Below are 27530 nucleotides of genomic sequence, written 5' to 3'. Positions count from 1 at the left end.
TTATATAAAAGAATCCAAATCATAATTTGCAAAACACCTGAATTCATTTGCAAGATTATTTTTATGCTTTGGCTCAAAATTACACAATCTTACATCAAGTGATTTCTTCACTAAGTCTTCCATAACTGCACCTGCACAGAAAACGAGTGAAATTAAAACATTGCATTACACAACAAAAGAGGCATCATAATAAATAACACATGTCTCTTCTACCACATGTCTCTTGTACCACTTCCGGTTCAAAAGTTGTACTATCCCCAACTCCGGGTTGCGTTGTAAATGGAATGCCATGTATTTCACATATCTAGTTGTTATACAAAAAAATTCCCATTCATTGTGGTAACTACAATTGTTTTAATGTGCTGGAATCAAGTAATTACTTATTCATGAAACTGATTTATCCAAGTTCTAGTAATTTTGGTGGCTACTGCTTGGCCAAAACATGTTTCCTAGTGGATGGTAGCAGTGGCTAATGAAATTAATAGAACTTTGATAAATCAGTTTTGCAGATAAGTAAATAAGTACTTTATTCCGGTAGATTAATTTGCTACCATGTTATTCATTTCCTAAAACATAAACACAACTGTTTTAATTTTTCTTGTATGTACCCATTGCTTGCATTGTAGAATTATTTTCTTGTAGTATAAGGTTTTTATGCTTGTAATAACCGTAAACTACAAGAAAATAAACTGTTTTAGTACATAGCAATTAAACTTGCCAACCTCTATGAAATTTACTAAGGGGTATCTAATGTTTGTTATCTTTTCCCATTTCTTAAATTGCTGAGCAATCTGAATGCTACTTTTGAAATTTTACGAAAATATATGAAGTTCAACTTCTAAATTTACAATGTTTATTAATATTTATACTCAAATAAACAGTTACTTTAATATAATAAGTGCATACTCTATTAATAATGAACTCTTATATTTGTTTTACAATATTTCATAACGTTTGCTGAAGTTGAACTATCATATAAATAGAAAATAGAATGTCAAAAAATATAAATAATACACAAGTTCATATATCATAGTTATTTTGTGTGTCACAAGGAATTAGTTATGCAATTCTAATATGCAGTTATGTGGAAGGCATTCTAATATAAAACAATTGTAATAAACATGGGCTTACTGTAAGTCTTACTGATGATGTAGTGATATAAAAGTTACCGACACCAAAAACATGCTGATATTGTAATCATAACGATAATAATAACAACAACTCATAGACCCTTGAGGACCAAGGCCTACCTACCGACTGTCGGAAGGTGGAAGATCATCCAACCAGTTATGGGATTACGTGTGGTCAGCATGACAAACTCCCAGTCATTGTTGTAGCTTTCCATGACCAGGTTACGCTGCTCATTTGTAGCTCCCCAATTTCCCCACGATGGTGAGAGGTCACCGGTCCCAAAGTTCACCATGCCATGAAGGCATATTTAGGGGATATGGGGGTAGGGCCCACATATTCTCGATCTATGCCATTTTGGAGGTGATCTGATCAGCACCATGCTTCTCCAACCTTAACCCACCAGGTTTGCCCACTCAAACCAACATGCATCCCATACCACGAGACCTAAGCCTGATGCCTTGGATTGCACAGTCATGGTAAGGGATGATACTGCACTAATGTTGCATAAAATAGAGCCTCCCTGATGGTAACACCCATCACCTTGAAATCAAGGAGTCCTGGGTTTCATTCGAAGTGGAGGCAAATTGCACAGTGGTTTGGATCACACTTTAAACTGTGGGTCAATTTCTGATTAGCTTACCTAAGCATACAGTGGACTTTAAACAAACTTTCCCCATCTTTTTCCCCCTCATAAAATAGCAAATACTTAATGAAGACCCTAAATGATTCATATACTTTAATGAATTAGATCAAGTCTGATGAGTTTTGTATTTTAAAAAAAGTTGTTGATATTAGAAAATTATTTCATAAACCAGATATCTTTAAACACATAAAGTAGATAACAAAATGGAAAATTTTGCACTGTCTCATAAACTCTATTTGTTTGTGATGGGTGCCGATTAATTGGAACTTTGTACTCTAGTGGTATCAGCCAATATAGGCATGCCATTTATTCGTAAAACTGCAGATAATTTCTCCGATCTGAGTGAATTTGAATCTGAAATTCTGGCATTTTGTTATTGTGATGAATATAAGAATGTAATTCACGTGTGTTGGTTTTTTTAAGCAAACATCTAAATCAATGGTTCTCAACCTTTTTCAGTCTGGGACCCATCTTAAAGTATATTACACTTCATGGGACCCATAAGCATGGAAGCGGCAGAATTACTTGTAGGGCTGTGCATCCGTTTATGATCATATTTTTGCTAACATCGAGTACTTTAAGAAGCCCTGTTTTATGCTTGCTTAAACAAATTACACATACTTCGTTCTAGAAAAGTAAATCTATAATTTAAAAGGCTAACTGTGAAAAAAAAATCCAGTGAACTCTTAAAACCGCCACAATCCATTTGTTCATAGCTTTGCAATCCAAGCAGTCTCTATAGCAATGTGAAACGATGACAGCTGACATCTCTCGGCATCACACACACACAGACGGTCGGAAATATCAAGCGACACCTTAAGTCGACACACAGATAATATTAAGAACTCATTGCTGTGACTGAAACAAAAACGACAGATATCCAATTCCCTTGAGTTGAACATTAGAGAAATGCCAGTAAAAAGCAATGACAGAGCACATATAACAGAAATTCTGAGTTTAGACTACATACAACACAGGCTGATTTAAATTGTTAAAACAATACATCTTACTAATTTAAACGTAGTAGGTTTTTAAGACAAAGTAAATAAATTTTCAAGCCCGACTTCGCGACCCAGCAAAATATACCTGTACAATAAACACAGCAATACATAGTGACAGAACTTAAAAATATGATTAGAAGCAGAGACCTGGTGACTAAAGAGATTAATTTATAAATTAATTATAATAGTGGGCTAATAAAATTATTTATTGGATTTTTATTTATATGACTAATAAGTAGAACCAATAAGTCAATAAGTACCGATTAATGTATTATAGGAACCTCACTAACCTGTACAAACAATAATCTTGTCTTTTGCCATGAACTTCACTGTGACAGAGACCTTTGTGAAGCACTCTTCTGAGAGAAATGGAGGATCAACGATCACCAAATCAAAGCTTCCAGAAAAGTCCTGTGGAATGTCTAAAGGTGAGTTGTAGTCATAGAACACAAAATCACCTCTGTACGCAGCAAATCTTCGATCATATTCCAAAAGATGAACTACACAAAATACAAAACAAGAATCACAAAGGAAATCGTATTTTGAATCATGATTATTTTTAGCAACTCACAATTGAAAAATATTTTGTTCAATACAGTGGAACCCCGATTTTATCTTCCCAGATTTTACATTTTCTCGCATTATACATTCAATCTTGATGGTCCCAACATATCAAAATGTTATAAAATTTTCCTCCATTTTAAGTTTATTCAGCTTGGTCACATGAAAAATGTGAAATCGAGGTTCTACTGTATATCAAACTCGGCAACTTCATTTTTCAAATTAATAAAGTATCCACTATTATGCACGTACTTGTGCTTCCCAGTCTCAGATTGTGATTGCAGCTTTCTTGCCCCAACACATCGGTCTTAACTGCCAATCACAAAGTTAGGATAAGAATGCACATACAAGTGAAATAGTAGAATAGGTTCAAGGGCATATTTATGCATATTTTCAACGTGAGATTGTGACACATAAAAAGTTCTTACAAGTCATTACTTTCCATCTTGGCCATATTTCCAAGGCTTTCTTTGGGCTTTTTGAAAAGTTAAAATGCCACAAAAACAGTTAATAGGCAAAAATGTTAACGAAATATGAAAGTTGAAGCCTAAAAAAAAAAAAAAAGTTCCCCTGTGCTTAGCACCATGCCATGAAAGCGTATAGGGGGTGTGGGGGTAACACCCCACACTTTCTTGATCCAGTCATGAGTGGGGGTGATGTGATCAGCATCACGCTCCTGACTGCTTTTACCCCCCAGGGTTTCCCCCAGGTACCCGTGTCATTTGACGCTGGGTGGGTGCCGGGGCCGCTTCCAATGTTAGAAAAGTTCCCGGATTTGAACTGGCCAGGGATCGAACCCGGGACCTTTAGCTTGGTAGTCAGACGCGTTACCAACTGAGCCACCACGGCCAATTACGAAAGTTGAAGCCTGGCATTTTTTTCTTGGAAACCCTGAAGAAGGCCTTTGAAATGGGACCAAAACATATTCCAGCAGAGAATCAATTGTAAGCTTTTCTTTATATTTTTCTTATTGTGAATCTACAGTTATGCACACATTCAAGAAAGTGAGATACATATTTCTAAAGGAAGTTGGTATACTGAGCAACCAATGTACAAACTGAAATTAAAGTAGCTTTTATTCATTATAATATTCTAACATCAATTATATTTTTTGCAGAACTTAAATGATTTCATCGATATATTTAATGGAAACATAATCCAAAGTTAATGGAAGCATGGTCTCCACTTAATGTTTCACAAAACTTAGCGTACACCCTGTGAAAATTTTGTGGGATTACAGTACTGGGTTTTAGGTTCCCTTTTTTCCCCCTTCCTGGTGGTCTAGAGAGTTGTTTCAAATGCAACTTTTGCACCACCTTGCCTCTTGTCTTCTACCTCTTGCATAAAAAGCCTCGCGCAGGAATTTCCAGGTTGCTTGGTGAGTGAAGGTACTGTAAAAGCAAGGAACAGATAAAGGGTGGGAGAAGTCAGGTGGCCAACAGCCTTCTGCCCAATGTTATGATGTCAGAATAGCTGAGGAAACATATAAAGCACGAAATGGTACTTTTGGCACACATAAGATTGATGCAAACATTTTTTGCCAGGACCTTTATGGCTGAATGTTATTTAGTGAGAAAACATAAAATTGTATTTTAACATGTCGAGACCAGAGGTGTTCACCCTCCGGAGGGCGACCCTCGTGAGGGCAGACCTCACCCTCACCCTCACCCTCCGGAAGACTTGTGAGGGTGAGGGCGGTGGAGGGTGAGGGCAACTGCGATCTCGGAGGGTGAGGGTGGTGGAGGGCGAGGGCAAGAGCGATGTCGGAGGGTGAGGGCGGTGGAGGGCGAGGGCGAGAGCGATGTCGGAGGGTGAGGGCGGTGGAGGGCGAGGGCGACGTGCGATCTTGGAAGGTGAGGGCGGTGGAGGGCGAGGGCGACTGCAATCTCGGAGGGTAAGGGTGGTGGAGGGCGAGGGCGAGAGCGATCTCGGAGGGTGAGGGCGGTGGAGGGCGAGGGTGAGAGCGATCTCGGAGGGTGAGGGTGGTGGAGGGCGAGGGCGACTGCGATCTCGGAGGGTGAGGGCGGTGGAGGGCGAGGACGAGAGCGATGTCGGAGGGTGAGGGCGTTGGAGGGCGAGGGCGACTGCGATCTCGGAGGGCGAGTGCGGTGGAGGGTGAGGGCGAATGCGATCACGGAGGGTGAGGGCGGTGGAGGGCGACTGCACTCTCAGAGGGTGAGGGCGTGCGGAGTGAGGGCAAGTGGAGGGTGTTGGAGGGTGAGGGCAAGTGGAGGGTGTTGGAGGGTGAGGGCAAGTGGAGGGTGGTGGAGGGCGATGGAGGGTGAGGGTTATGGCGGGGCGAGATCGAGACACGAGGAGATAGGATTAAATTAAATTAATTTTTGTTTTATAAATTTCCTTCGCCCAATAAGCCGCGGTGGCTCAGTCGGTAACGCATCTGACTACCATGCTAAAGGTCCCGGGTTCGATCCCCGGCCGGCTCTAATCAGGGAAATTTTCTAACGTTGTAAGCGGCCCCGGCGCCCACCCAGCGTCGTAAACATGGGTACCTGGGGGGTAAAGGCGGTCAGGGGCGTGATGCTGATCACATCCCACTCACGACCGGATCATGGCGTGGTGCTAAGCACAGGGGAACACTTTACTTTTTTTTGTTTTTACTTTACTTCACCCAATATAATTTTTTTGTTTTTACTTTACTTCACCCAATATAATATATCAATTTTTCGATAATATTTTTTTCCCGTTGTAACTTACATCGAATACTATTTGACCTGGCATCGAATGGAATTGAAGTTCAAAAAGAGATATTACGATTTATTCGTGATGATCTCGTACAAATTTCTATGAGCGTCAAATGTCTATTTCTGAGGCATTAAGGCATTTATGAAATTGAAGCCTAATTCTAAGAATTACCTGCACATTCCACCCTGCTAGTTGACAGTGTGTGTGCCTATGGAACCATGAAGAATGCGCTGGATGATTCATAGAAAGCGTCCGTGGGAAGGAAAGACTGCTGGTACTTTATTTAACGGCAGATATTTTCACTTGACTAGAAGAGCTTTACTTAGACACAGAAAAACAATCCAATACGTTTAAAGCCCTTAATGGATAAATACCTTATAAGGGTAGTAATATTCGGAAATATTTGAATCCATATGTAAAGTAAAAAACCACACACAAGTACCAACTAACTTCTAGCCATGATTTTTGAAACAAAAATAATCAATGTTGAAAAAACACATGCCTTCGTTTTATTTTTTATTTTTTTCAAATTTGTTTCATCTTTTAAAATCCGTGTTTTAAATGTGCGTTAGTGCTTAGAAATCTGTGTCCCTTCTGAGTATATTTGAAAGGTTTATGGGTCATTCCAAGTCAATTCAACCAGACCATGCTACCCATGATCTCAAAGTTTGATGAAATTTGACAAATTTAATCCTTTCATTGTGGTGAGAAACGACCTTTTCTTTTGTGTCTTACTTGCCTGGTTTCATATTTATAGCCCCTCTAACTTTCAGTGATTCATTCTTTCTTCCATTCACATAGCCTCCAAGTATGAACTGCGCTGTCTTGGAGAAATAATCCTATCCCTCTTAAAAATAATTCAATCTTTTTTAAACTTTACGACAATGTTAACCAAACAATAAGGATTCCAGAAAAATATATTTTAACAGTTCACATTTATATTTTAGTACACTAATGAATTAATAAAATAGTATTTTCTATTTTTCTTTGGACCGAAAACATGATTTACTAAAATTTCAATTATTGTTGAGAGGGAAAGGTGCAACATCAACACAAGTATTTTTGTAATGAACTTATATAACTTGTCCTCCTCCGTAGCCGAGGCGTTCACTCGTCTTGAGATCGTTCGCTGCGGGACGGCGTAGGTTCGAATCCGGCTCTGGTCGGAATTTATTCGGCCTACGTATAGGCCCGGTGGCAACCCACCCTCGTGAGGAAATTGGGGAGCTCCGAGTGAGTGGGTGTAATCCGGTCGCGAAGTCCTGCAACCGCTGGGGGTCGGTCGGGCTGACCACCCGTCCCCCTAGTCTGGCTGCAGATCTCCACGTCCCCTGGGTGGCTCGCGTGGGAGGGAGGCCAGCAGTCGGTAGGTAAGCCTTGGCCCGATATTGGACTGTTGCGCTATAGGATTATTATTATTATATGATCTAACTTACCCAGAAATAAAATTGATAACTTTTTCATTCCTTCTGAAAATTTGACAACTTATTTCTGATTTTTTAAAAAAATGGCTACCAGAGTATATATTATTCAAATTAACTTAAAATCTAAGATTTTAGCTTCAAAATATCATTGAAGCAATTTTTTAGAGTATAAAATTGTAAATAATTCCCACAAGGCGGGGCACAGGAAGGAGTGCCCCTTCCTTGGAAAATGAAGGTCAACCTAAAAATATATATTTCACATATATAATTTTATTTGACACAGTCATTTGCGTTTATTATTAAATGGATATGGCAGGGACATATGCAGGGTTCGGAAAGTGACTTTTTTAAAACAGTCACAGTTAAAAAGTAACCGAGTTACTTGTTTTAAAAATCATTAATTGGAATAAACTAATATGTGAAGACTTACATGCATTTTATTTATGCTTCTGGCTGGTTCGGAAGTTTTAATAAGTCTTCATATATTTATATTATTCATTAGAGGCGGAAAGTATTCCTGTAGGGAGGGGACAAATTATCAATTATTTCTAGTGGAGAGGGGAATTGAGTTTCAAATAAGAAAACCTCTTTTCGAATTCCCCATAACAACAATAAATAACATGTCATAATAATTTCCTTCAGTATACTACTAACTCATTGTAAATTTTTTATTGGAATTAGGAATCTTATAAGCTGGTATCGAGATGAGACAAGACTTAGCATAATCTCGGCTCTAGTTGTAAGCACCAATCTCGATCTCGAGGGGAAAAATTTCGGTCTCGTCTCAAGTCTGTAGCATAAGAAACATACACAGCATGTCGATGCACAAACTTTCACAGCGTATAGAGGACGAGATAAACGAATTATCTTAACATTTTTGTACATTTCGACACAACTAATCCTCGGAAAAGGATAATTTTATCCTGAATTTATAAAACTGAGCTGCACAAGGCCATGGCTGCCACTGACGGATTTACTTTGCAATTGATTAAAATAAATAAAATATATACATGATCTATAGTGTTGCTCACGAAATGAGACACGATACGGGACAAGCTTTTTGAAATTCGAAATGAAACTGAATGCCTGTCACGTCTCACTGTTGCGATGAGACATGAGACAATACAAGACGGCTCGTGAAAAGTCTCGTCCCGTCTAGAAACTCTAGGAGAATTACAAACAAAAAACATTAAACATTTGCAAACATTTATTTACTTGGAAAAAGCGTAGTTTCTTTGGAAACCCAGGCCAGCGTTCATTACGTCTAAAAAAGGATAAGTACAAAGAGTAATGAACGAATATCTAAACTTTTTAAAATACTTTTTAATAATTGGAAGTAAGCCATCGTTATTTCCCATTTTTCAATTTATTCAAGATTATTAATTGTATGTTGTGTTAAAACTCCAAATACAAATGCAATTCATACAATACAGATTCAGTTTTTGTGAAAATAATTGTGATAGGGAATGGGCAGTTCAAGAAAATATTGTAAACTGTATAAAGAAAATTGAGGGCTTTGCTTCTTTAAAAAAAATATATTATTTGCTTATTCTTTTAAAAGTTCCCGTTTCTAATGCACGAGAAACATTTTATGAAGCTTTTAGGAAATTCTTTCTTTTGTGTATTGTACTAAATATTGCAGTTATGGATAGGTTTTGTGTTCGCACTACAAACATTTAAAAATATATTTTTTGTTTCTTCACAGCGGCAAGATTAGAATTTACAGAAAACAATCCATTTCCACAGTGCATAGCAGTTCTTATAAGAATTCAATAGCAATAATGAAAAAAAGAAACACTCATTTATTGAACTTTCAGACCGAAGCGACATGTAACATGTATCTTTTGGAAAGCAATCTTCAAAAATAAACACAGTCTTTCGAACTGAGGCGACACGAGAAGCTACAGGTGTCGCTTATCGCTTACGTGTCGCTCGGTCTATTGGAATAGGCGATGAATTCTTTCTTATCGTTTGTCCCTTCACAGACGACAAGCAATGCGTGTCGCTGGAAACGAACCCTTAATAATACATGAAACCTTTCGAACTGACGTTTGATGCTCGGACTGAATACCGTCTTGCCCCAGTTTGTCTCGTGGCGAGTGCATGCAGATTGACTGAAGTGTCGCTTGTCGTTTCGGCTTGAAACTTCCGTGTCGCTTTTTGCCTGTCTCTTCGCTATCGAAGCGACAAGCGACACAGGTCCCTTCAGTCTATAAGCAAGCATACACTGCGTGTAGACGAACAATATAACTTCAAAAAGGAAATCGAAATAATAAAGAACTATTTAAGATCCATGTTCACAACATGCCTGTAGGTGTTGCTATGTTCATTCGCGGATTTTAGTTTGCGAGCAGTAGCCATTTACCACTGCAGAAAATCAGCAACAAAGTATTTGCATTCTCTATCACTATCACAGATCAAATCAAGGGGCTCGTTGTTCTGCAGCTATGAACCGAGTGGACCTGTTTGTTACCCCTTAGGCGACTTTCTGAAGCAGATTCCATTCTCAGTATGAGGAACGTTTATATCTGGAAATCTTTGTCAAGACAAGAGACCCGGCCACAGATTCTGGTCCTGGGAAGGATTAAATGCACTCTCCCCCTCCCCTGCTCTTTTAACAAGGAAACAAGGAGATAGTTGGCGTCTGCGCTTTCAGTCAGCCTTGAAAATTTGGCTTAGGTGATTCCACGAAAATCTTTAAAAGTTGCCAAATGTAGCTCTTGTCCCACGCCACAAATATTCAAGTTTGCAATTTAAGTGTCGTAAAGTAACTGTTACTTGTAACTAGTTGCTTCCAATCAATGCTTCATATCGACGGAGTGTTTCTTTCAGGGTGCGGCACTATTATGGGGGAATATTCCTCGTTTACAACCCTGCCACGAAAAAATAAAATCTGCGTATGCCCATGATTATTGATTATTTGACTGAAAGCATACCCTTAGAATTACTTATATTAGAGTGGGTGGTTTAGAAGTGGTTATGTCCAGGACCCTTGACCGACAATACCCCTCGAGAATGAATTATGTCAAATTTTTAATCTTTAGATTGATTGATTTGATTGATTTATTTGGTGTTTTAAGTCCACTTTATGCACAGTAGCTAATCGGAACTGGACGTACAGTTTAAAGTGGGATCCGAACCACTATATGTGCCTCCACCGAGTTTATAACTCGAGACCCCTTAATTAGAAGGCGATGACACTACCACTGCGACATCGGGAAGGCACTCAATAGATTTATACTATGATGTAATACGTATAAAATGTGTTTCCGAGTGCAGAAATCACAAATAACAGGAGATATTGGATCCCAAAGTATGGACCGTGTAAGTTAAAATAAATAATAAAACCTACCTCATAGTACTTTCACTGCACAGAACCAGACAGTGTCGGCGATTAGGGGCAAGGGGGTCAGTTAACTCCCCCCATTTTTGACACTTTTGCCCCCGAACTATGCTAAACTTTCTCTACCAAGAGATAGTAAACTGTCCTTGCTCCCTCAGTATTGGCACCTTGCCATCCCCAGTTTTCGAACCCAATCGTCGCCACTGGAACCAGCAAAGCCATTCAATAGAGGAGAAATTGGGTTGAAGAATGCTACAAAGTGAAAATATTTGTAATGTGCTCGAAACATATTGACTATCCGAAACATCATTTTTAAAATGCTTCTACTGAAATTGTATGTAAGGGTGCCCTTACAATGTTGTTAACCCCCTCTCTATATCTCCGTGTGTATGAGGGTGGGGGTTGTGGGTGGGGAGCTAGTTCTTCCCCCTCATCTATCAACTAGCATGGGTTAAAAATCGGTGCAATTGAACGAATTACATTAACAATATGCATAAATCACGTAATAAGCAACATTAAAATATGCTGCAATTTAACCAAATATATGACTACAAACATAAGAGAATAAAAAGCATCACACAAGCCTCCAAAATGTCGTAGTAGTATCATTATTCCTATTATCACATCTGAGCATACAGCAGCAAACAATAGTCATCCCATAATATTCGCAAACTGCCATGGAATAGATTTTTGGAATATTCGTATGGAAAGAAATGAATGTGGATGGCCAAGGGAACTAAGTATTTTTGTCATCAAAGTCACCAAAGCTATTTAATCTACAACTTATAATGCAAAGTATATTTCTCATTAATTTCATTCCGTGTATTAAAAGTTAGAATATCAACTACTTTTTAAAATGTATCTTTTTACTAATAAATGTAAAAAACAATATAAGATATTATAAGGGCATGCTTTCAATCTAATAATTAATAAGAACAATTCATGGACATCAGCAGGACTTTTATTTTGGTGGGGGAGAGGGGTGTAAATGAGGCATATTCCTACACAACAGTGTCGCCCCCTGAAAGAAACACTCTGTAGATATGAAGTTATCATGTCCCTGCAATACCCTTTTAATAATATACACAAACGACTGTGACTGAAAGAAAAGGATGCGTGTGAACTGATTTAATTGATTTGGTGTCTCAAGTCCACTTTATTCACAGTAAGGCTAATCGGGACTGGACCTACAGTTTAAAGTGAGATCCGAACCACTATATGTATCTCCACCGGGTATCGAACCAGGGACCCCTTGATTAGAAGGCAACGACGCTACCACTGCGCCATCGGAGAGGTCTGAATGTGTGTAAAATACGTACTTTTTGGTTGACCTTCATTTTCCACGGATGGTGGCACTGCCCCCCCCCCCTCCCCCGTGCCCAGCCCTCTGTGCATTCAGGAAAACATTATTTAAAATTGTATGCTCTAAACATTTACTTTAATGATATTTTGAATTAGAATCTTAGATTTTAAATTAATTTGAAAAATATAAAATCCGGTAGCCGTTTTTAAAAATTTTCAGAAATAAGTTGTCATATTTTCAGAAGGAAAGAAAAAGCTATCAATTTTGTCTCTGGGTAAGTTAGATCTTATAAGTTCATTACAAAAATACTTGTGTTGGTGTTGCACCTTTCCCTGTCGATGATAATTGAAATTTTATTAAACCAAGTTTTCGGTCCCAAAAAATTAGATAATAATACTATTTTATTAATTTAATTGTCTACTAAAATATAAGTGTGATATGTTGAAATATTTTCTTCTGGAATTCTTATTACTTGGTTATCATTGTTGTGAAATTTCAAAAAGATTGAATATTTGTAAGGGAGATAGAATTATTTTTCGAAGACAGTGCAGCTCACTTGGAGGCTTTGGGAAAAGATGAAAGGATGAATCACTGAAAGTTTGAGAAACTGTAGAAATGAAACCAGACAAGTTAGAGATAAAAAAATATGTAGTTTCTCACCAGCATGAAAGGATTAAATGTGCCAAGTTTCATCAAAATCTGAGAGCATAGGTTCCAAAACCTCTTTTTTTACTTGGTTGAACTGACATGGAATGACATGACTTATATATATTATCATAGGGCAAATATGTTAGTGCATCGTTCTACCCAATGGGTACAGGGAAAGGATTGTAACTTTCTTTCATCTCCAATAAGCTTATGTTTATATCCGTATAGGAACTGTAAATCTGGAGAGATGTATAATTAAAGGAAGGAACTAAATACCAAAACTTCCAAGTGTCTACATAAAGAATGTATTTTCTTGGTCAATGGGGGTAAAACCTACCACTAGAGCATGGTTTATCAAAATATGGTATGCAGTACTGGTACACGTGCTCGGTCGATGATAGCGTTGAGAGCGAAAATTAAAATATGAAATCAATTAAGACCAAATCGTATAATTTCAGATGCCATTGCCACTTGAAGTTCTTGGAGAGACATATATTTCCTTTCCTGGAGTGTCTACATGTGTGCTAGAAAGATTTCCGTAGGTAACGGAAAATAAAAGCAATAACAGTCTTAAAATACGCACATCTGAAAGACAAAGAACGAGAATAAAAGTATTCGAGTGATAAGACATTCAAGTAATTTATATGATTTGTTACCGCTGCCGCATAAAGTAGGAGCTGTATGTGAGTGATTAATGTTATCTATTGGATGCGTGTTTGAGCTCCCATCCCCAACGTAATGGAGTTTTTATTTAACTGCCATTTATAAAATGATGCCGGTACGATTTCATTTTCATCTTAAATCGAATTTATTTTTCCTAAATTTCCGGGGACAAATTTAGTACAAGAACTTTCACTTTTCCTCTTCATCTATTGTTTATAAGAATTAATGTGACAAAGGATGGACTTTTCTATGGAGTATTATGTACATAAAATCTTTGTCCAGTGTCACAGCACATGGCCGTATTTAGAGAGGGACTTTGGATGTTCAAAGGTTCAAACCCCCCCGAAACTTCTGACATGTTGTATTAATGTACGTCCAGGAACCAAAATCAGTATCTCATTTTCAAAAATTTATTCGAAGCTTTTCAAAATACAAGGGGAGACAATGCTGAGACGATCGATGTACCTTTATCAATTTCATCATATCATATTTCATCCTCATATTTGCAATCAGCGAAAAGTAACAGAAAGCGAAGTAAAGAAGGCCAAACCAATCAAATGATCGAGCTAGAATTTTCAAACATTTGCAATTCCCGAAACTTGTGCAAAACAGTTTTTTCTCGGAATCACAGCCCACCTCCATTGATCCATTTTCACTTCTGCTGTTGTCTTTCCAGTGTATTGTTCTGGTTCTGACTGAAAAATGGGTTTGGGGTGTCCCAAAATTGCCTTTCCGACCTTTAAGTTGCCCCATTTGATAAGGTTTTAATCCTCCTTGACAGGAGTTCAAACCTAGGACCTCCAGCTTCGTAGCGTGTTACGTTCACCACCCTCCACCCAGCGGTAGTGTATACATGCAGTCCTATAAAACACGTACTTAGTGCATAGCGACTGTCGTCTGTCGACTGTTTGGTAAGTACAAGAACAATTATGAGCATCGGGAGGAGAGGATTGAACCGAACCGATCCATGGACCCCATGAATTTGCATAGTTTATTTCAAGATACAAAACATTTTTACTATTAATAAGAGAAATAACAAAACAGTTTTATTATTAATAAGATAAATAAATTTCAGTTAGTATTCGAACAGAATAACAAAAATAAAAGTTTCATTAGATCGAAAAAAATAGTGTACATTAAAGAAACCATTTTATATATATATCATAATCTACCATTTAATCGAAATAATAAATGGTTCCACAGTTTTGAAAATTCCAATTTTTTTAAAAAAATAAAATGTTCAGCTGTCTCACTTTGAAAGCTTTATTGAACAACGAATATAAAATATATTAACAAAAAAGAATAACTTCACATGTCGTGTACTCTAACTGTATTAAATGTAAAATATACAATGTAAAACAGCTATGCTGTTCATCTGGTGGATCGAGAACGAAAGTCTCCTCACGGATATAATAACAGCAATAATAATAATAATAATAATAATGATATTAATAATAATGAAAATTATGATAATAATAATAATGGAATTAAATTATATAAGTTTTATGGTATTTTGATAAACATTGTATAATAATATTTATTATTATTGTTATTATTTATATTATTGAAATTTGATCAATGGTCTGATCCCTCCCAAAAAAATTTTTTGAACCTAACCCATGTCTACGGCCATACCATAGAAGGAATTAAATTCCGCCACCAAACTGATTTGCCGGAACAGAGTTCCGTTGTATTCCGGGTCTGCTGCATATCTACTTATTTAATGAACTATTCACATTTCCATAAAGTGTAAATATTTATTCAATTTGTTCAGGTTTTCAAACGGATGGCGACAGCCCCCACCTTGGCATGTATATTTATTTATGTATGTGTGTGTGGGGGGGGGGAAGGGGTCATCCCCAAAGAATGAACATTTGCAAGCTGAAAGACAAATTCCCCTTTTAACCTTCCCCCAAACAGGTATCACTCAGGCACGGACACACCACAGATTTACAAAGATAACGTATCACCAAATAATGAACAAATAATGCATCCCTGCTACTGTTTCTGGCACCTAGAAATGTGTGTGACTCATTCTTTTAGATGTCCCTGGTTCATGTGATGTGGGAGGTGTTTTTCTTGATCTTAGCATAAACAGTAGTTTCCAATAACTGGATGTTCTTGACCCATCCAACTAGGGCCCGCAGGCCATATAGCACAGATTAGACGCACACACACACACACACACACACTCACACAAAAAGAGGCAAAGTTGAAATGAACGATTGCATGAAAATTACTGCCAATACGTATATGCAATAATAAGCACATTAAGCTCAAATATACACTAACACCTGTGATAGAATTCTAAAAGGTTGCCAGAGTATCCCAAATCAAGATTCATATATATATATATATATATATGAATGAAACCGTTGAAAGCATATGAATTTTCCTCAAGGTAAAAATGCAAAAAAAGCAAAAATCAACCCACTAGTAATACCGTGAGGGTTGGTGGAGGGTGGTGGAGGGTGAGGACGGATGGAGGGTCGTGGAGGGCGAGGGCGATTGCGATCTCGGAGGGTGAGGGCGGTGGAGGGCGAGGGTGAGAGCGATCACGGAGGGCGAGGGTGGTGGAGGGCGAGGGCAAGAGCGATCTCGGAGGGTGAGGGCGGTGGAGGGTGAGGGCGATTGCGATCCCGGAGGGCGAGGGCGGTGGAGGGCGAGGGCGACTGCGATCCCAGAGGGCGAGGTCGGTGGAGGGTGAGGGCAACTGCGATCTCGGAGGGTGAGGGCGGTGGAGGGCGAGGGCGACGTGCGATCTGGGAGGGTGAGGGCGAGGGCAAGAGCGATCTCGGAGGGCGAGGGCGGTGGAGGGCGAGGGCAAGAGCGATCTCGGAGGGTGAGGGCGGTGGAGGGTGAGGGCGATTGCGATCCCAGAGGGCGAGGGCGGTGGAGGGCGAGGGCGACTGCGATCTCGGAGGGTGAGGGCGGTGGAGGGCGAGGGCGACTGTGATCTCGAAGGGTGAGGGCGGTGGAGGGCGAGGGCGATGTGCGATCTCGGAGGGTGAGGGTGATTGCGATCTTGGAGGGTGAGGGCGGTAGAGGGCGAGGGTGACTGCGATCTCGGAGGGTGAGGGCGGTGGAGGGCGAGGGCGATTGCGATCTTGGAGGGTGAGGGCGATGGAGGGCGAGGGCGATGTGCGATCTCGGAGGGTGAGGGCGGTGGAGGGTGAGGGCGATTGTGATCTCGGAGGGTGAGGGCGATGGAGGGCGAGGGCGACTGCGATCTCGGAGGGTGAGGGTGGTGGAGGGCGAGGGCGACTGCGATCTCAGAGGGTGAGGGTGAGGGGAGGTTGACTCAAAATGAACACCTCTGGTCGAGACACTGGCTGTGTTGGAAAGTTGTTAGACAAAAGTCTACAAAAAAAATTCACAAACAATTGATGAGCTGAATGTACAATCCCCATCCATATTGAACAGATCTCACTGGCTATCCAGATCTTCAACAATATAAGGGAGCATGTCAAGACACGCCTCGTAGCCCGTGGGATTTATTTCCAACATCTATTGCAATAATAACTGAAGCATGATATATTGTGAAAAAATGACTTTAGAGGGCCTCACGATGGCACAGTGGTAGCGTCATCGTCAGTGGCGAAGCTTGGTCTAAAGAAGAAGGCGAGCGATGCAGTACTCCAAAAAGGGGTTGGGAGGGAGGGTTAATAAATTATACAGCCCGTTGTCCTAGTTTTCTAGGAAAGAAAGGGCATTTTAAATAATAATAATATATCCCTCGATTCCTCTCTCAACGATCATACTTCTTAGTTCAAAATTCTTGGTCACGTTATTGAAAATAAAAATAATAAAATACTAGCTATTACTTACAGCTTCCCGTACACAATTTAAAATATCCATGTTTGTTTTGGTAAATTCACAACACACCAAACAAAAGAGAACACTCACTTCAACCACTTGTCCTTCCCACACAAATGTAAAATGTTCCGAAAAGCTCCAGAAACTAACGGAAAAGTAATACCAACCTCATTGTAAATATTACTGTTCACGGGAGAGTAAAATAACTGACTTGAAGCTTAAAATTAAGTAAGCTTTGGAATAATAGGTAATTACAACAGGAAGAAAATGTGCCGGTTCTTTCTTTAATAATGTATCATATTAATAAAAATAGTATTTTGAGTTTAATAGCATTTAGGACTTAACATTTTTGCCATTTGAAGGTCTCAGAAAAGAGTTTCATTGATTTCTCTACAAGAGTTTTATCGAAAAAACATCAGTTTATTGAATTTGTTTGTGTGGAAACTCACGATAAATATCATGTAAATTATTTGGTAGTTGTCACCTCTGGCGTAATTTGAGACGTCTGACGTATGAGGTGGACAACAGCCAGCTGTTCTACAGAGTCCAGCACTCTTCAATGCTGGGGACAACATTTTTGTCTTTTTTTCTTTTAAAGAAAAAACCTGAACGTTGATATTATTGACACATTTTACAAATCGTGAAACTTAAAGTAATGCTTTAAAGTTTGTCTACATGGAATTTGTAACAGTTATAATAATTTATTTCAATAATTCTTTGTTTATAATAAAGCAAATATTCATCTTCGAGATCGTGTTAACACTTATATGCTTTCTGCTAGCAGTGTCTGCTTTCTGCTTGGCTCGGCTGTTTTCAAGAATCGAAAAGCAGAGCTTTTATTAGTGGTTTGGGGACTGTACCTTCACTAGCATTTACCCTTTGCCATATATTTCAGGAGCATTAAGTTTCCCACGCGGTGGCTGCAAGCAGAGGGCTTGCTGCTTGCCAACGAGCTGCTGAGTTTTTGTGGCCGTAAAATTTCACGAAATTGAGTGCAATAGGAACTAAATAAGGCACTCAACATTAAGTATATTATATAATATTGCATTGCTTGTACTATATCTTCACCACTGGTCGTTGCCTTGTAATCAAGGGATCCCAGGTTTGATACCCGGTAGAGGTACATAGTGGTTCAGATCCCACTTGAAACCGTAGGTCCAGTCCCGATTAGCCTTACTGTGCATAAAGTGGACTTAAAACACCAAATCAATCAATCAATTTGGAGAAAACTTTTTCGTTATTCATCACGCGATGTGAAGGTTTTATACTAGCTCACACAAAATGCCAGTCAACCAGGTTACTCTTTAACAAATTCATTCTTTGCCTTGGCAAATTCTGATTCACTTTATATTTTTGCTATTTAGAGCCACTTCTGGTTAATCATAATGATGAAGAGTTGATAGAACACCCATGCCCCGACTGGAACTCGAACCTAACTTCAGTGGCCAGATTGAAAGTTGACTACTTTAAATGCTCAGCCACGAAGCAGTAAATTCTGATTTAATATTATGGTTGAATCAACACAAAAGTAATTTACCAGCTGTCATAAATTACTAGCGCCACTTATTTATGGTGAATAAAATATCGAGATTGTGGGTACATTTCAGAATTAAACGTGGTATATTAAGTGCCATTTCGGTGTTAAAATGGTGAAAAAAATCCAAAATTTGATTTGAAAACTATACTTATTACACAGAATGAACATTTCCTTTCTAATAGCGCATTTACATAGTTATCATAGTGTTAAATTTATTCCTGTATAAAGAAGTCCATTTTCACTTCTCAAGTATTAACAGCACAGTTAATAAATTTTCTGTGATTTGCATAACTCAGAGGATAATCCGGACTTTATAAAAAAAACCTCTAAATTTCATATTTAAGGGCTTATTTCACATTTTGCATCATTTCATGACAAAACATGGTTAGGAAAATGCACCTCACACCTTTGAAAAACAGGAAAAATTAACATTACACTGTGTTATTTTAAATTTCATGTTTCCGTCAAAAATGAAATATGCATGCTTCTACAAATTACTCGTTCACATCCTCAACACACACACACACACTCAAGAATCAAGTATCCATGATCTGACTGGAACTTTAACTCACATTCAGATCCTACATTTTAAGTTGGATGCTAACCATATTTGGACAACAAAGTTTGCTGTTATTTGTTATGGATGTTTGTGTGGGATGATAATTCAATCCTCTTAACTCTGTTGACACAATAATAATTCAAAAGTTCATGTTACAGAGATTTCATACCAACATACAAGTGGCACATGTTGCTTAAGAACGAACCAATCAATGACAGAGTTACAGACTGCAGCAACATGCTGCATAAGCCTGCATTCAATAGGTTAGTTTTCAAGTGACAAGTGACACTAGGGTGACCATCTTTCGGCCATGAATTTCAGGGTGATTTCAAACATTCAGCATTAAATTTATAGATTTAGTCATGACAAATTTTGCTCATTTTTAGTGGAGTGGTGTCACTCTAAGATTTTCATGGAATGAATAGTATTAAATAAAAGAATTAATTTAAATTTCATATAATATAGAGATCAGCAGAATAAAAAATTACAACTTTGCATGTTTCTTAGTCCTAATCTACATTGATTTACTGCTGCTGCAAAACTAAACATCTAGTATTAATCAACAACAGGAACATGTGACGTCACTTTCACCCGCTTAACGATAAACGTGCAAGATCTTATACAGCTGACTTGAAGTTGTCTCTCACCAAACTTGTATCGGAATAAATTAAATTTCACGGGAGAAATAGAATGTCAATATGGGAGCTGGGGAAAAAAACCTCTAATATGGGAGTTCCTGAGAAATACAGGAGATTGATTGATTTGCTTTATTTTACTTCACTTTTTGTGCCACTTTTGGCTAATTTGCGAAGATGGAAATGAGTGATGAAATTGATTAATGAACACTCGTATTTGAGCTTAGCCAAAAGTGGCAAAAAAGCAAAGTAAAATAAACCAAATCAATTCTGTGTCACATATTGCTTCCGTCTCCCTAACATTGAAGCAGGAAAAACAGTGCCTTAGTTATGCATGTATTGAGCTGATTAATACCTTGAGAATCTTCTGGTTGCATGGGCTTTAGTTTCTTGTAAATTGTGGGACATGATACAAGGGCAATTTTTCCACCAGGACCGGCTACTCTGATTGCTTCCTTTGCCAGGGCCTCGGCAGTGTTGTTATCATACCAGAACTGGCTCAGTTGCTGCAAGAAACAGGAGATATTTTGTTTTTCACAAGTGTACAGTACTTTAACACTTCAAAAATACTATTCAAACATCAGAAATTAACATGTACTGTGATATTCATAGGTTTTGTAAGTTACTGAAAGTACAGGGTGGCTACTCTAGGACCATGATAAAATTCAAGTATAATTCCCAGTTTTCAAGGTGAACTTTCCAAAAATTCAAGCAGATGTTTTCTCTATTTCAACCTTACGTATTGCCGCCTCTTAACATCCACACACAAATATCTTAATAATATAAAGGGTCTATGTGATTCCAACATCCAAAAATTATAATTCAATTAAACGGTATACGTAATATAATTAAAATATTTAATTTAAGGTGCTGAGTTTCTATTTACAATCAGAGGCGCAACCATGAATTTTTGTCTGGGTAGGTGGGGAGAAAGTGCCAGGATAAATGTACTAATAATAATAGTAGTGTTAATAATATTTTAATTATAATTATTATTATTATTATTATAATTTGTTTGTTTTATTTTACTTTGCTTCTTGTGTCACGTTTGGCTAATTTGCAAATAAAACCAGTGACAGGCCTTTCCAGTTAACAAACGTGGAATGATATCAAGCCTATAATGTTGAGGAATTTGTAGAATTTCAAGGTTTGTATTCAATTCCTTTAAATATATTTCAGCTGAAGTAGCGATAATATTGCCGTCGAGCTTTCTCATAGAATTGATGTCTGCCATCCTAGGAGTTACACCAGTGTGTACAATGAATGAAGAATACTTTCTCCTGTTTCTTCTGCTGAGAGAAGTTGATTCACTGTCTGAAGAGCTGGATTTGTTCATCTTCTTGTACCTCCTTTTTCGTTGGGTTTTTCTTTGCAGGTTTGAAGCTTCATCTGAACAGAAGGGATAAAATGTCTATCTTCCAGAACCTTCATCAACACTGTGGATTTTAGAATGATCAGAGTTAGTCTGTATCTGCAACCTATTCAGCTGACTAGAGAAGTAAGAGAGAAGTAACATGCATTTCCTGAATTAAGCCTACTTTTTATTTCCTCTTTAATATAATTTTCATTTGTTAATATTACTCCTAAGTATTTGAATTTGGAAACTGGTTCAAATGAGTTGTTATCAATAACTAGATTTTGATTATTACCTAACACTTGGTTTCGGCCTGTAAGCATATATTTAGTTTTCTCTTTGTTAACTTCCAAACCTATCTCTTTAGCAGTTTTGAAAAATATTTTAGCATTATTCTTAATTGTATTCACATCATCCCCCAGTAAGTCTACATCATCTGCATATGCTAACAACTGAGTCACACCATTTAATTTTAGTCCTTCTTTAGTTTCTTTTACCTTCCTAATAGCATATTCTAAGGCAAAATTAAAGAGCAATGGAGATAATGCATCTCCTTGTTTTAACCCATCATGAATTGTAAATTTCTCAGACATATTAATACCTACACGAATTTTACTTTCTGTTTCACTGGTGCATATTTTTATCATACTAACAAGCTTCTTAGGTATTCCAAACTCTACTAATATATTATATAATTTATCTCTCTTGACCGAATCATATGCTTTTTTGAAATCAATGAATAGCTGATGGACGTTTTAATTATATTCCCACTTTTTTCAAGTGTCTGTGTAATGTGAAAAATTTGATCTGTAGTTGATCTGTTACGTTTAAATCCACATTGATAATCACCTATAATTTCATTAGCATATGGGGTTAGTCTTGTTAAAAGAATGTTAGATAATATTTTATATCTTGTTGAGAGTAGAGAAATTCCACGGTAATTATTGCAGTTCATTTTATCACCTTTTTTAAACACAGGAACAATTATGGATTCTTTCCACTGTTGAGGGATTTCTTCTTTATTCCATATTAAACAAATTAATTTATGAATTTGACATATTAATGAATTTCCACCATATTTAATTAACTCAGCTGGTATTAAATCAATGCCAGGTGCTTTGTTATTCTTTAGCCTTTTAATAGCATCTTTAACTTCAGTCAAGTTAGGTTCTGGAACTAAAGGTTCTGCTGTGTGGACTTCATTTACTTCTGATTTATCTCCTACATGAACATTTAAAAGGTCATTAAAGTAGTTCTTCCATCTATTTAGAATATCACTTGGGTCAGCTAGAAAATCACAGTCTTTATCTTTTATCAAGTTTACTTTAGGTTGCCACCCCTTTCTAAACTCATTTACACCTTTATATAAATCTCTGATATTTTTATTTTTGCTGTTTGTTTCAATTTCGTTAATTTTGCTTATCAAGTAATCTCTTTTTTTACTTCTAAACGTGCGGTTAACTTCTCGCTTTATTCTATTATAATTGTTTAGATTTGTATCATCAGAGTTATTTAACCACCTAAATCTAGCCTGATGTCTTATTTCTATTAGATTATGACATTCACTATCAAACCATGGCTTACTTTTTCTCGGTTTATGGTATCCTATACTTTCTTTAGCTGCTGATTCTATTGCATTACGTATGTGCTCCCAATTCTTATTTACGTCTGTTTCATTTATATTTTCATCATCATTTAAATCCTGCAAAACATCAAATCTATTTGACAGTTTAATTTGGTAATCTTTCTTAATTCTTTTATCAGTAAACTTTTCTGTATCAAATTTTAGAACTTTTAGATTTTGTTGCTTATGATTTATCACTGAGAGTCTTTCTCTTAATTTAGCAATTACTAAATAATGGTCACTGGCACAGTCAGCACCTCTATGTGTACGAACTTCAATTATACTAGTATGCCTTCTCTTATCAATGAGAATATGATCTATCTGATTATGAGTTTTATTTCCAGATTACTGGAGATCTCTTTAATGTTTTCCCAAATTTTAGATTCCAGAGCCCTTGTACTTTCCTCCAACATAATTCGTAATGAAGAAAGCAGATCTGCTGCAACGGGAACTGACTGCACTGGAGATTCATTCTCCTCAGATGACAATTTACTTGCACTTCTCAACATCTTCTTATCCATATTCTTCTAACACAGAATTTCCATCACAATCACAAATCAATTACACTTCACGAGCACACAAAAATGAAACACCACTAAGGAAACAACAGATTTCGAGCCCCACGTTGTTGTGCCAAAATCTTGACACGTTCTTTAGTCAAAAGAACACGATTTAATTAAAAGAGCAAATAATAATTTCACATGAAAGACTCGAAAGCATCCGCATGATGCTTCTCAGGGTATGGAGCAATATCTCTCTGATAGTTCGTCAAATAAAAATCAAAGTTAAGTTTACACTAAGAAAAAGGAAGTCTATTTTACTTCTTTGCAAACTAAATACTTATATGCCTAACATATAATCCATTTCACTCAAAGAAATTAAACTTCTTATAATTCAACTTGATCACTCTATTCAAAAATCGAGCCCCAACTTCCAAAGTCAAGACAAAACACACTCGTAATTGCCATGGCAACAACTCTTAACAAGATAAGCATATACAGTCTAGTCACCATCTTGACATTACCAGTGATAGGTAAATTACAGAAATTAAGATTAAAGAGCAATAACCATTTGTACAAGAGAAAAGATAATTAATAACAATAAATATTAGTGCAATGGGAAAGGATGTGTCAATGTCAGCTGTGTGCTTTCAGAAAACCTATATTCTGAAGGTGTATTCAAGGGCTAAAAACAAACAAAACTTTTATAAAATTGAGAAAATGGTGACATTCACCTTCACCATTTATCTGGACTGTTTGAGAATCAGAACTAAGTGATCTGTCTGACTACCATGCGATAGACCCAGGTTTGATCTCAGTGAGGAAAAACTTAGATTTTTTCCACCTGTTCAAGTGGCTCCGGCACCCATCCAGCATCGTATAAAGTGGGTACCTGGAGGAAAAACTCTGGAGGGGGGGTAAAGGAGGCCAGGGTGTGGTACTGATCACATCAACTCCACCTTCAGCCGTGATCAAGAAAGTGTGGGGCCCTAACTCCACACCCCCTACATGCCTTCATGGCATGGTGTAAAGCACAGGGGAGCAATTTACTTTTATTTGAACCTGTCTCCTTCAAAGTTCTCCCTTCCACTGTGTACACACTGCTTCAAGTGTTTCTTCCAGTCCTAGAATGTCTGCTGAAACTCCAGTTTTGGAATGGCCTGTAGGTCCTGTAGCAAAGTTTCCTTGATCTCTTCTACTATCTAGAATCTGTGACTTTGAGGTTTGATTTGAACTTGGGGAAGAGGATCAGGGGAGTAGGTCAGTTGTGGGACAGCCGGGGTCTGGTGCTTTGCGAAAAACTGCAAGACAGTCAGTGAGGAATGAACATGTGCATTATCATGATGAACAATCCAGAACTTGCGCTGCACTTTCAGTTCCTTCATTACAGCGTAACTGAAAATCACTGCTGGCACTCAATGCAATCTACTGAGTTAGTGCAGTTAGCAACAGCTTTGAAACTAGGCCAAGTTAACAACTAAGGGAAAGACTAGGCACCACCACTTGTCGGTTCTCTTCAATGAATTTACATGCAAACTTTGCAACAAGAGTTTGGTTTCTTTTTGAACAGACCTAGTATCAATTCCCTTCATTCAGCACACTGAAGGAGTGTGAAACCCTTGAGTGGCAAGATTGATTGATTGATTGTTGTTTTAAGTCCACTTTATGCACAGAAAGGCTAATCGGGACTGGACCTACAGTTTAAAGTGGGATCCGAACCACTATGTGCCTCCACCGAGTATCGAACCCGGGACCTTTGATTACAAGGCGACGATGCTACCATTGCGCCATTGGGGAGGCACTTCAGTGGCAATAGTAGTATGTTGTACCCTGTGAGAATTAAAACAATATAGAACAGAGATTATGAATTTCAATCAAGCATCCAATCTTGATTTGTTGTTTTAAGTCCACTTTATGCACAGAAAGGCTAATCAAGACTGGAACTATATTTTAAAGTGGGATCCGAACCACTATGTGCCCCCACTGGGTATTGAACCTGGAACCCCTTGATTGCAAGGCAGTCATGCTACCAGGGGTGCCCCCCCCCAAAAAAATCATGTCATGTGACATGAGCCTGAAATAAAATGCTGTGTAATCAGAAATGCCAAGAGCCCTTGGGTGACGACAGTGTCTTGATCGAGAGAGCAAAGTGTGTTGCAAGTGACGGTGTTAAGTCGGTCCATTTAAAAGGTTTGGTGAACTCACTGAGGACACCTTCAATGGACCGATATAGTGTCACGTCGTAACTCAGCCGAGGAACCACAAAGGAAACCAGGTACAGTGGTGACACTTAGGTTCATCATTATCAGTGTTTATATATCTTGCTGGCTCGTGCGTGATCATCCTCCCTCGCTTGTGCGGATTCTATTAAATATTGGTAAAGGGAAATTAGCGTAATTTATTCCATTTCTATGTACGAACGACCTAAACGAACGACGTAAATGTAACACATGCACCCCCCAATCATATACTTTGCACCCTCAAACCATATTGTAATCCCTACAAAGTATTTAATTATGACAGCATGCCTACTGAAAGTAACTCTTTTCTTAGCTTTTTGTTCCAAACGATGCACCTGCTTTAAATTAAGCAGTATACCAACACTAAGTATTATATTTTAGGAAGTGATGTTATTTATGAATATCAAGAATATTGCTTGTCTTGTAATGCAGCTATAGTATAAAACTTCACATTCACCTCAGTAAAGTGCCAAACAGGAATTCTCATAACACAATATTGCAAACATTTTACTGTTTACATCCAGTTCTTTGCAGGCTTTCAAGAATATTAATAATGGGGGTGTCAATACTTTCTTAGGATCCCGAGATATTTAGTCCTTTCCAGCTTCTTATTTAGCATGATCGGGGTTGAAATGTGTGGATACCATATCGCTATTTACAGTCTTCAAAATTTAAAGTTCAACTCTCTCTCCACTACAGAAATCCTTGACAATCTAAAATTTAACACCATTAAGCCTTGTTTCCATGATTTGAAAAACTTAATATGCTGACCAAGGCAGAAATGTATTTTATTAAAAACAAACTAAACGTAACGTTTCAACCTTCTAGTAAGGTCTTCTTCAGACTCTGCACCAAGTACAATAAATTTCTGCCTTGGTCAGCATATTAAGTTTTTCTTTATCAAGAGCTTCCCATCTCCCCCTTTAAATTTAATACTCAACCCACCACCAAAATTTCCATGCCAATTTTAGATTTACTGTTGATATTGAAGATTGGATATTGCCACCTCCACAAAATTAATTACCAGTCTCCACACCAGAATTTTTGCAACAGTCAAAGACAATAGTAATACACAAGAATTCAACCCCCCCCCCCCTCAATTTAATGCTCAATCCCCAACTAAAATACCGGCTACAATCTAAGACCTAGAGTTGGATACTGTCCCGCACAATGTTTAATTCAGAATCCCCCCCCCCCCCGGAACCCACGTGTCAAGGCCTAATATGTAGGAGTTGGATACTTCTCCCCCCCTCCCCCTTGAACATTTTCTTTTCTTCATGTAATGGATTAAGTATGGTGCATTTAAGGTGTAAAAATTTCACATATATTTTGGATAAATTTATAAATGTTGAATTTTAGATTATTTGAAGGAAAAAATCCCTCCCAAAATCTAGATGGCACAGCCTGCACCATGATCCCCCTCCGTAGGCACCCCTGGATGCTACCACTGCGCCATCAGGGAGGCCCACATTTGCTTGGCTAGGATGTACTATAAGTGCTAACAAATGGATGGTTTACTATTTTGTTTATTTTTTTAGTTTCTGTAGTTAGTTTAGTAGTTTTGTGTATTACTTTAGTTAATTACAGTCACTTTGTAACTGTAGGTTAATCAGAATGATCTGGATGTATGATGAATAAGAAAGAACAATCACATGATAAGAATATGCTATACAGCAAAATAGCTTTCTGACCCAATTCTCAGAAAACTCTACTCTGTTGATGTTGTCTGGGGTCTGCTCCTCTATAGTTTTAAGATGCTCTTGCTCCCTGTAGAACTCCTCTAATGCTGCTAAGGTGTCTGGGTGAAGTCTAGGTGTTTCGTCGTCGTCGTCTGACATTTCTCTG

The 27530-nt window shown here is 37.9% G+C and overlaps 1 protein-coding gene across 1 annotated transcript; it reads right to left on the bottom strand.

The window, feature by feature from the left end:
- On the bottom strand, positions 1-27523 carry LOC146000103 (EEF1A lysine methyltransferase 1-like). Its single transcript, XM_083137444.1, has 4 exons — positions 27377-27523; positions 20323-20473; positions 3066-3275; positions 1-131 (listed from the first exon to the last, which is right to left on the bottom strand). The coding sequence occupies exons 1-4, from the start codon at positions 27521-27523 to the stop codon at positions 1-3; spliced, it is 639 nt and encodes a 212-aa protein (XP_082993570.1).
- Positions 27524-27530: the final 7 nt, after the last annotated feature.

Source organism: Lepisma saccharinum, chromosome 16 (genome assembly GCF_977018435.1).
Source record: "Lepisma saccharinum chromosome 16, izLepSacc3.1, whole genome shotgun sequence".
NCBI classification, from domain to species: Eukaryota; Metazoa; Arthropoda; class Insecta; order Zygentoma; family Lepismatidae; genus Lepisma; species Lepisma saccharinum.
Note: the sequence above shows the minus strand (reverse complement) of the source record. Positions and strands in the feature narration are given on the sequence as shown.